The 12,095-nt window shown below is 36.7% G+C and overlaps 1 protein-coding gene across 2 annotated transcripts in view; it reads right to left on the reverse strand.

Moving 5' to 3' along the window:
- LOC150105310 (neprilysin-2-like) overlaps positions 1-12,095 on the reverse strand; it is a 493,284-nt gene that overhangs the window by 227,562 nt on the left and 253,627 nt on the right. For both annotated transcript variants that reach the window (XM_090394688.1, XM_090394687.1), the window contains one exon: positions 10,538-10,760. In XM_090394688.1, coding sequence (XP_090250814.1) covers positions 10,538-10,760 — 223 coding nt within the window. The remainder of the gene's footprint in view (positions 1-10,537; positions 10,761-12,095) is intronic.

Consider the following 12,095-nt stretch of genomic DNA (forward strand, 5'->3'; position numbering starts at 1 on the left):
GTCTAATTATAGGCCAGTCTGTGTGTCATCAGTAGTTGTTAAGATCTTGGAGAAAGTAGTGAGGGACCGTGTACAGCATTGGGCAGATGACGGTAATGTTATCTGTGAGAATCAACATGGATTTGTGAAAGGACGCTCTTGTTTTAGCAATATGCTAGCCTTTTATAATAAAGTTACAAGAACATTAGATGAGGGAAAGGCATATACTGCAATTTTCTTAGACTTGGCGAAGGCATTTGACAGGGTGCCACATGATAAGCTGATATTTAAGTTGCAGCACATGGGTCTGGATGTCAGATTGGTCAACTGGATTCAGGATTGGCTGTCTGATAGGTATCAGAGAGTTGTGTATGGTGGAGCAGTTTCCAGGAGGCAGAGGGTTACAAGTGGGGTCCCACAGGGCTCAGTACTAGGACCTATATTGTTTAACCTTTATATCAATGACATAGCCAGTGGATTGCAGGGGGATATTCAGTTGTTTGCAGATGATGCGAAGCTGGGAAGGATTATTAGTAATAGTGCAGATGTGGTAGCCCTGCAAGAGGATTTAAATAAGCTAGATAGATGGACAAACGAATGGGGATGTCAGTTTAATGCAGCAAAATGTAAGGTCTTGAGGTTTGGGAAACATAGATGGGATGCTGCATACTCTATGGGAGGAGTTATGCTGGGGGAAGTAGGGGAGAAAAGAGATCTGGGGTTGATGATTGATAGAAATCTGAAGTTTAGGGGACATATTGCAAAGGTGGTGAAGGTAACACAGAGGATTGCTGCTATTATGAGAAGGACACTGACCTGCAGAGATAAGAGGGTTATCATTCCATTGTATAAGTCTCTGATCAGATCACACTTGGACTATTGTTCTCAGATTTGGTCCCCAGGATTTGAAGGGGATAAATTAACTGTGGAAAGGATACAAAGACGGATGACAAAGATGGTTTCAGGACTGTACAAGGATAGTTATGAGGATCGGCTGAGAGAATGTGGACTGCAGAGTTTGGTGGATAGAAGAAGGAGAGGTGATATGATTGAGACTTTTAAACTGTTGAGAGGTGGTTACAGGGTTGACACTGGGGAGTTCTTTCGCTTGGTTGATCAGCGGGAAGGAGTGATGACAAGAGGCCATCCCTGGAAGTTACGAAAGGAAACTGTGAGCAAGAGGGGAAGGAGTGGTTTCTTTGTGTGGAGGGTGGTTGAGCCGTGGAATGCATTGCCTGATGGAGTGGTGGGAGCGAGAACGGTCAGTGAGTTTAAAGAGTGGTATGATAGACTTTGTGTTTCTCAGGGGGGGGGGACCTCCCCTCAGTGAGTCTTGACAGACTTTATGTCTTAGGAAGGACCTCCCTCGATGAGTCTTTTGACTCCTTGGAGGCCTGAATAATAATAATAATAATAATAATAATAATGTTGTATGCATAAAGCACAATGCTGAGATTAACATTTCTGATAGCATTTATTTCTGATAACATAGCATTTCTGATAACATTTATTTAGATAAATCCATTACAAGTATTAAGGATTCCTCAACTAAACTGAATATCTGCTGTAACAAATTTGGTATGAAAATTAGCAGTAAATAATGAAGATTATGAAAATAGGCAGAATATGCAGGAACCCTGAAAACATCAATTTTGTTCTGAACCATTAGAGCAAGTAAAACATTGACTATTTAGGCACAATTTTTAGTGAAGATGCAAATTAAATATGGAAACAGACAACAGAATTCACAAAGCTGGTATTAGGGTGTCAAATGAATAAATTTATATGGAATAAGAAAGAAATTAGGTCAAAATATATTCAAAGTAGCTGTGTGAAATTGATTTTAATTTACAGATCTAAAAAGCAGGTTAGAAATTAAACAGTTAATCAAAAACTAGAGTCTACAGATATGAGGGCTGTAAGAAAAAAAAATGGGAGAGAGAGTGAATAGATAGCCTACACACAACATTTATTTGCTATAGGCCTTGCTGCCTCTCATGTGTGTAAATGGTATAAAAAAATTGCATCAATGGCAGACTATTATTATTATCACTCCAACCTCCATGAAGTCAGCAGACTCATCATGGGCGTTTCACTAATCAACAGCATATTTATCATACTGAACCTTAAAATCCTCAACACTCACTGCATTCACAATGCATATGGGTAATGTGTTCCATTCATCCACAATTTTCCATGTAAAAATCTTCTCCCGACATCCTTCACCATACCTTTGCATAACTTCCAGGGATGATCTCTTATTCTATCTTCTCCCACTTTCTACTCTTTTTATAATTCTCTTTGTATTTAATCTGATAACATCCTCTCACTAACTCGAATGTTTCTATTGTATCATCTCTTTTCCTCTTATCCACCAAACTCTGTAATTTATATTCCTATAATCTCTTTCTATTTAACCAATATTCTAGAGTCCTGATTGCCTTATGAAAACTAGGGCATCAAATCAAAGCACAACATTCCAAATGTTGCTTTATACAGTAGCATAACCACCTCTTATCCCTACATATTAGTGTACTCCTTATCGTAACAGCAATATTTACAACACTTGCAATGTGGCCTCTAAACTTCAGTCTCTATCAACAATCATTTCCCCCACCACCACCACACACACACAGATCTTTAATCTCATCCACTTTCCACTTCCTGAAACACAGTTCGGCACACTTCAATCAGTACAGTACACAGCATTATATCTCTGTACTCTAAAATGAAACACCTTGCACTTATTAATATTAAGACTACAACCCCAATCATTTGTCCAAGCTAAAAGTCTATTCAAATCTTCCTGAAGGGAATTAGCATAGGCAGTGTTTTTTATAATTCTCCCCAACTTTGCATCATCAGCAGATAACTGAAGATCCCAAGTCAATTCAAATGAGATATCATTAACAAGTAACTTAAACAGCAGTAATCCAAGAACAAAACCTTGAGACACACCACTTTTTTTTTTTTTTTTTTGAGAATGGTCATGTCATTTAAACAGCATGCTGAGATGGCAGGAAAAAAGACTCAGAGGAAGACCAAGATCTAATGGACTGATGTAGTCAGAAGTACTGACAAATGCTAGATTAATTTGCAGGAAAATTGTTGAGAGGTGACCTGTTAATGCAAACATAATCATGTTGCAGAAGACTGCAGAGGTGATTATGAATAGTTTACGAATACTGTGTGGTAGTACACCCATCCAACAACAAGTCTTTGACTCCATGGAGATTCTTGAGATCATAATAATAATGTCATTTTGTTGTTCATAAAAATGGAGTAAAAATAAAAATTGTAAGCAACATTTGACAAGTATATATACTATATATATACTATATATTATATATATTATTATATATTATATACTATATATACTATATAGTATATAAAGCAAATTTTGGAGCCCATATTTTTTCTGTTTCATATTTGCACCATTGTCATACCCTTGACCTCGCATGTCTACAATGGGAATGTTCCATTTTTCCAGTTGTTCCACTATTGTTGCACATAAACCACGTCCTGTGGAATCTGATATATCTGCAAAACCTAAAAAGTTTTCCCTGATCTTGACAATTCCATGTAAAGTGAATAATAATGGTCATTTGTTATGTTTTACTTGCATCAGGTGTGCAGACTAAAAAAATTATGGAATAATATTTAGATTTTCGAATTGATAATAAAATTGTATCCCTGATTGCATTAATTAAAGTTTCCAATATTTCATTTTGATTGTCTCAAATAGTGTACTCTATTGTTTCCTTGTAGGGCCCTTTCAACATGATTTTCCATAATGGGATCAAACTTCACAAACAGTTCGACTACTTTTAAAAAATTGCCATTATTCCTTTCATATAATTTATCAGATGATCTGCAAAAGCTAAAGTTTGGTTACCAAGGAATTTTATAATTTCAGTCAAGCATTCTAAAACACTCATACAATGTTTCTTTTCCATTTCATACATGCTTTGAATCTGGCAATCAATAGTAGTTTTGTTTTTTAAATTTTTATCAAGTTCCTTCCAATTTAAGAAATTTTTCATGTGAGCTAAACTAGTCTCATGTCTATGCAAAGTTGTACTTATATTTCTCCAGTCGTTATAACCTCATACAAGACTACTTGATTCAGTAGGTGCAAAAAGTTTGTAATAAAAGCAAAAAACAGAATTTAAAGTTTTGGAATAAATGAGCCATGTTCTTGGCACGCGCTCCCGTTTTCCATTTTTCTATTATAATATGTGTCGCCAAATTTACGACCATATGTATCTCTGGGATATATATTTTTCTTTTGAACAGGCCCCATTTCAATTAAAACAACTCGTAATTTTTCATCAATATTCCCCATTCACCTGGATCTTCTAAATCTACAAAGACTAACAACATGTTAGTTTCGTGGTCAACTACAACTAAATCTTCTCCTAACTGTTTTTCACTTAAATCCTGCATCTTGTTATCTTGTTCAACAGTTGTAATAATACTTTCATTCAAACTGGATGATGTGCACGGTTCTTCAACTCTGATTTCTGATGTATCGAGTCGGTTACAATCTGCTTCAGAATATTTTAATATTTTAACAAATTTATTAAGAGCCCCAGTTTGTTTCTTAATATCTGCTTCTTTCGCAGCATGACACTTACGATTTTGTGCACCAGATAACTTTTTTAAATTTTTGATTCCATTTCTCTTTTATACCCACAAGAAATTATTACACAACATGACAGAGAGACGAAACAATAGTCCGCACTGCGCTACTGTCAGTAGCCTATTGAGATGCATACTGTTATAAATCTACTGTTGCTATCCTGTCATTACTGCGACATTGTAAAATTTTATTATTTTAACTTTGTATACTTGTAATTTCTATTAATTACTTGTGATGTCTTTTTTCTTTACTTTATACTTTATTCTCCATTATTCTAATGTAGCTAGTGGTAAGACTTATACGTTGGTTAGACATAACTGGTAATTAATTTACGGAATTAACAACGCATATAAATTACTGGTGAAACCTCCGGTTTCACCAGTACAGCCGCTCTGGGCTGGCAGACCATGCCTTAGATACCCACCATAAAATTCGTTGGAAGAAGACAAAAATAATCCATCGCAGCAAGTTTAAATACGAAAGATTATTCAAAGAATCTTCAGCAGCTCTAAAAAACGTTCCTAACCTCAACAAATTTGGGTGCATGAAACTGCCCCAAATTTGGGAGACTTTCATTATGAGAACTTCAGCCCAACGGCCAAGACTACCAAATTAGCCCGCAAGAGGGCACCATTAGGACTTTAGGAACAAAATTAGTGTCTTAATTTCTTCCTCATTTGCTTTGTTAGTTCCTGTAGTGCACATACCATATCTTTATGTTCCTGAAGATGACAATGTGACATTGTCGAAATATAGAAGTGATTCATTAAAGTTATCTTTAATTAATTTACTTTATATGCGTTGTTAATACCTCTAATGTAGCTGTGCATGCTTTCTCTCTCTCAGAATCTCTCTTGTTTATATTATTATGTGCTATGTTTACAAGAAAGTCAAATAACATTTATTTACATTACTGTGAAATGTACACGAATTTAAACATTAGGGAGATTGCTTTCTCTATCCTCTATAAAAACTTTAGCAAAATTTAGAACCTTTTTTTCTTCAACTTTAAAATACTTTCTTTAACACAAAACGTTATCTACTCTCAGTTTACAAATTTTACTTATTAAACTCCAAGCTTACTTGCAAAGAGGTTACCTAAATCTCTCTGTTAAGTTATCTTTAGAAATTTCATATCAACTTCTAACATGCCAATTGATTCTCTTAAGGACACTTCTTAACCTTATTAAACATATATCTTAAAAGTCTTTCTAACAACTATAAGAGGAATTATATAAAAGTTTTGAACTTACAAAGGCTCTGTATCTCACAATTAGTCAAAAGTCTTTCACTAAAAGTTCTATGGCAATTCTTTCATCTCAGATCTTCATCTAGAATTTTGGCTTCGGCTATATCAATTGGGAATGTAGCAAGACTCGTACAGTTCCAGAAAAATGTTATTCTCCCATGGCGAAAAGAAAAACTTAGGAGCGAAGGTACTTTGGAAAGTTTGCCTTGCCTTTTCTCCTCTACTTGGGCTCACCGAAAATGCCTGGACAACTGCCGTCTCAAGTAGCTTGAATTGCCGCCTCTAAGAAACTGAAAATGCTGCCTCCAAGAAAAATGAAACTGTTGTCAACTGTCAATCAGGATCCCTCTGGACTGGAAACTTTTCTCTTCTATGGCGTTTGAGACTTCTCCTTTCGGCAATTTGAAAGTCCTGTCTATGGAAGTCGTTTCTCTCTAGCAACGTCTCGAACCGAGAAGCTCCTTTCTGGAAGCGGAAAACTCCTCTCTCAACCAACGTCTGCATCTGGGATGCTCTCTGACGATGTCTGGAACCGAGCAGCTCTGTCTCCCTTCGGCAACGTCTGGGACCGGGCAGCTTTAGCAATGTCTGGAACCGAGCTGCCTCCTCTTTGACAGCGTCTGGAACCGGGCAGCCTCTCCTGTCTCTCTGTGGACATCTCTGGATCTCTGCAGCCCCCTTCTGTTTGCTCCAGTCCCTTTTTATTATACCTCATCTGAGACCGTGCATGAAGTTTGGCAACTCCCAAAGAATCAGTATGATTCTTTCATCTTAAGTTTCAAGTTCGGCACGCCTTTTGTTCTCCTCCGCTTTCTTTTAATTGCAAGTTGCCGGCCATTGGAAAGTTGTTTGAACCTTTCTGACTGACTTAGCAGATGTTTACACTTAGAGCCTGCAAGCCTTTCTCATACAAACAAATTTTAATAACAATCTTTCTAATGCCACCATGTAAATCTATTACATGCAGCTTCAGCGATATAAACATTGCCTTTGTTTTTAACACGCTAACATATTCTTATTAAAGCAGTATATACAGTTAACTTCCAGAGTGTAATTTACAATAACATCTAAAACAAACTATACAGAGACAAACAAAGTTTATTTTTACAATACTCACATGGGACTTAACCTAAGTAATCAATCGAATGTAATGTGCTTTGGAATATTTAAGCTACAATTGAGTTTTTACAGTACCATATGACTGGTTACATAGCAACAAATGTTTTGTATGAAAATTCATTTCTGCGCATAAAAAACATTCACCGTTTCACTTTAGATTCTGGAGGCAAGCATTTAGCCTGCTCTCACTGCAAAATTGTAAACAGCCAGCAATATACAATTTTTTTAAAAATTTTTTTTGGTGTATCTGGTTATTTATTTTAATAATGATCATTCTAAGAATTTTTTGTTTTTATAATAAAAATTTTGTTTCTTAAAAATGAACTTGTACCCTGGTGCCCCCTTCGTAGCAGCGCCCGCATGCACCACATGCCCACTTCCACCAATTGCGTCTGTTCACCAAAACATTGTCGGAATAAGTGAGACATGGTTGGAAGAGGATGACATCCTGACAGGAATAGAGATGGAAGGGTATGATGTGTTTCGTGAGAACAAAAGGGGTAAAAAGGGAGGGGGAGTGCTATTGATGATAGAGAAAGAGTTATGTCCATATAAAGTAGAGATGTAAGAGGGAAATAGTGCCAGTGGTTTTGAGGCAGTATGGTGTGAGATAGAGGTGAATGGAATCAAATACTTGGTGGGATATTGTTATAGACCAGGTAATGCGGATGGTGGTGATAATGAAATGTACAATCAAATTAGCCAAGTAAATAAGAAAAGGGTGATTATTATGGGTGATTTTAATTATGGCAATATAGACTGGAATGATGAGATAGCAACTGGAAGTAAAGAAAATGAGTTTCTTGAGTTTTTGAGGGATAACTAACTCAGACAGTATGTAACAGAGGGCACACAAGGATTGAGAATCTTGGATTTGGTCATCTCATCAGAGGATGTAATTATAAATTAGGTGTCAAATCATCCAAAAACTGGTGAAAGTGATCATGAGGTGATTACCTGGGTGGTTACCAGCAGTGCGAGGACCTCTGTGAGAAAACGGTATATGTGGAGCTACAATGGGGGTGGGGTGATTATGAAGAGCTCAGGAGACAGCTTGCAGGTGTAGCATGGAATGAGGAGTTAGCTGGAAAAGAGATCAATGCAGATTGGGGGATTTTCTAAAACTGTTTAGTAGATGCAATGTCTAAATGCATTCTGAGGGTGAGAAGGTTAAATAAGGTGGGTGTGAGATGGATGAATAAAGAGATTAAGCATGCAGTACATAGAAAAAGGGCATTGTGGAGGCAGCAAAAGAGAAGTGGAAATAATCAATTCCACGAGGTCTACAAAGACCAAGCAAGGAGGGTGACTTTGTTGGTGAGGTTAGCTAAAGAGAGGTATGAACATCAGTTGGTTAATAAAGCCAAAAAAGTATCGTAAGGAGTTCTTTCGATGTGTAGCCAGCAAAAGAAAGAATAATTATGGAAGGATGACATTGATTAGAGAAAATGGTATAAAGACAGCTGATGCAGAATGTGTGGTGGATATACTTAATGAGCAGTTCATAAAGATCTTTCAATCTTGTGATTGTGACTTCATGGAGGGATTGAGAGCAGTTGATGATGGGGAGGAGAGACTGACTGTAGGTGAGCAAGAGGTGTATGGGGAGTTGAGTAAACTAGATGTTAATAAGGTTGTGGGACTTGATAATATATCACCACGTATTCTGAAAGAATGTGCCAGGAAGTTGACACCTGCCTTGACATATTTTTTTAATATGAGTCTTGCACTTGGTCAAGTTCCTAAGGAGTGGAAGGAGGACAAGATTGTGCCACTTCATAAAGGAGGTGATGGAACTCAAGCATCAAACTATAGGTCTATCTGTGTGTCAGGTGTTATGGTTAAGTTGTTGGAGAAGCTTGTGAGAACTAGGATCCAGAGTTGGGTTGATAACAATGGTATTATCTTTGATGGACAGCATGGATTTGCTAAAGGGAGGTGATGTTTTAGTAATCTACTTACTTATTTCAATAAAGTAACCGCTTCCTTGGACAGAGGAAAAGGATACACAGTAATATACTTGGATTTCTCAAAGGCTTTTGATAGAGTACCTCATGATAGGTTGGCAGTCAAACTAGAGTAGATGGGGTTAGATATTAGATTGGTATCTGACAGGTATCAACAAGTTATGTATGGGGAGCGATATCCAGGAAAAGGAAAGTCACTAGTGGAGGATCTCTGGGGTCTGTTTTAGGTCGATTACTGTTTAACTTGTATATTAATGATATAGGTGAAGATTTGGATGGAGATATTCAGTTGTTTGCAGATGATCCAAAGTTGGGACAAATCATGAAGTGTAGTGAAGATATTGTAGCCTTAGGAAGACTTGAATAAATTGAGTGATTGGGCATGGAAATGGGGATGTGAGTTCAATGTTGCAAAATGTAAGGTTTTAATATTTGGAAAACAAAGATGGGATGCAGAATTTATGCTTGGTGAGAATATATTGTTGGAGGTAGAGGAAATAAGAGATCTGGGGGTGATAGTGGATAAGGATCTAAAATTTAGGGGACACATCGCCAAAATTGTGAAGACAACACAAAGGCTTCTGGGAATGATGCGGAGGACACTGACATGTAGAAGTATGGAGATTCTTGTTCCGTTGTATAAGGCTTTGATTAGGAACACATGGAGTAATGTGCCCAGATTTTTTCCCCAGGTTTTCAGAAGGATGAAGTGATGTTGGAAAGGGTCCAAAGGCGATTGACTAAGGTAGTTTCTGACCTCTGGAATGTCGAGTATGAGGAAAGATTGAGAAGATGTAATTTGCAGAGTCTGGTGGACAGGAGGAAGAGGGGAGATATGATAGAGACCTACAAGTTGGTAAGGGGTTGTTCAATGCTGGAGAAGTTTTACAGAGAATAGTGGGAGATCGGGAGAGAACAACAGGTCATCCCTGGAAACTGATAAAGAGGGTGTGAGTAGGGGAGTGAGAGGCAGGTTTTTTTCATGCAGAGTTGTGAATGATTGGAATACCTTGCTTGAGAATGTGGTGTCTGCAAAGAGTTTGAATGTGTTTAAAACACGCTATGATGAGCTGTGTGTGTGATAAAAGGACCTCCCAGATGAGTCTTTGACTCCATGAGGTCTTGGGGTGGTAATAATAATAACTCTTTTTATTATCACGTTTTGATCTTCATATCATCATCTGGAGCATACACAAATATGCAAGACAAGCTGCGTTACATTACAAACCATAAGCTAGAGAAACAATGAATTGATCACATGTTATTTTACTGGCATGACCTCTAGTGAAGAAAAAATAAAACAAAATAAATAAAAAATAAATAAATAATAACTAAAAATAAAAATGAAAAAATGAATCATATATTTCCCATATTCAAGTAGTCAAAAGGTGTCACACCTTATTATTAAAATACTCTGGATTAGAGATAGATGTTGAAAGTTTGTTTAAACTTTCAACATCTTGTTGAAATTGGACACTTCTGAAATATCAGACTCTGATTGCTTCAGCTATTAATTATAAGATAAAATTAACATTTTTTTCTTAAAATACTTATAAAGTACTTTTAGGTATATGTACTTACCAGGCCCTTGCTGTCTTGCTTGAAATGGCTCTGAATGTAGAGAGATGCAAGTGCAGTCTGAAGACTTAGACTAACAGAATTCAAGCAGTACCTCCAACGAGATTCTTGCAATGTTTTTCCTGTCAAGATAGTGCTGTATTCCTGGCTAATTTCTGCCCAAGATCGATGAAGAAGTTGAAACAGTTGGCCTATTACCCTCCACACCATGTAGTTAGCTATTACTCTATAGATAAAAGAATTAAACTATTTTCTTGGTTTTTTATTTCAGTTATTAAACAAAGATAATTATTATAATTAATAACAACAAGTACTGAAATGTTTTGAGACAATAATAAAAAAAAGGGTATTTTACAATATCATTCTATTCTATCAGATCTCCATTCAGCTGCATTCTGGATGGAGTCCAATAGAACAAGTGAAATATTTCAGATATTTGGGCACAGTTTTTTTAGTGAAAATGGCAGGTTAAATCTCGAAATAGACAACAGAATAAGCAAAGCTGGTATGGTGGATAGCCAGCTGAATAAATTTATATGGAATAAGAGAGAAATTAGCCAAAACACCAAACTAGCAGTATACAAGACAGTGTTTAAACCAGTTGTAAGTTATGGATCTGAGAGTTGGGTTAGAAATAAAGCACTTGATCAAAGACTAGAAACCACAGATATGAGCATTCTCAGAAAAATTAGTGGAGTGAACTGATGTATCAATGGCAGAATCATATTAAAAATGAAGATACTGGAAATGAACTTGACATTATCAGCATTCAAGAATGTGTCAGCTCAGCAGAGCTAATCTAAGGTGGTGTGGCCACTTAAATAGAATGGGTGAAGAAAGGTTAGCAAAACAGGTGTTTAATGTCAAGATGGTAGGAAAGAGACCCAGAGGAAGACCAAGGTCTAGGTGGATTGATTTGGTCAGAAGTGCCTTAGAAGCAGGAAATGTTAGACATGACAATACTGGAGTGCTTACAAGTAATAGATTGATTGTGAGGAAAATCGTTGATAGGAGATTAATAATAATGTAAACTTAATCATGTGGTGCTGTCATAACCTGAACACCCCTTGGAGGTACTTATCAGGAAATTTATAATGATGATGGTTATTTGTAACCTAGTTGATGATTTTATAGTGTGCTATGCATGCAATATTATAAATCCCATTGTTTTTAAATGTGGCAGGTGCAAGACAGGAATATGTATGTGTATATGAAATCTAGGCAGTGGGAGTTGCTGGGAGACATAAGTGTCTTGATCTTGGAATTTAGTGGCAGTGGAGATAGTGCTTTGGAAAATAGTGAATTTTCAGTTTGTGGATTTCAGTAGTGTGTTGGAGGATGGAGAGAATGTTAAAGACCTATATACAGTTTTTACTTTGGGCAGTTAAGAAGACAGATAGTTTGTTTGATGACTATGACTGTTCGTGAATGTCAATTGAAAGCATAATGTGTAGAGAGAGAAACAACTGCTAAGAAAGGAGATGGAAGAAATGAAGACTGAGTTGAGGAGAGGGAATGAAGATCTTCGGAAGATAGATAGGTTGGTTAATGTGAGAAGAAC

Source organism: Typopeltis vanoorti, chromosome 6, assembly GCF_054136105.1.
Source record: "Typopeltis vanoorti isolate ZY-2024b chromosome 6, IOZ_Tvanoo_1.0, whole genome shotgun sequence".
Classification (NCBI taxonomy): domain Eukaryota; kingdom Metazoa; phylum Arthropoda; class Arachnida; order Uropygi; family Thelyphonidae; genus Typopeltis; species Typopeltis vanoorti.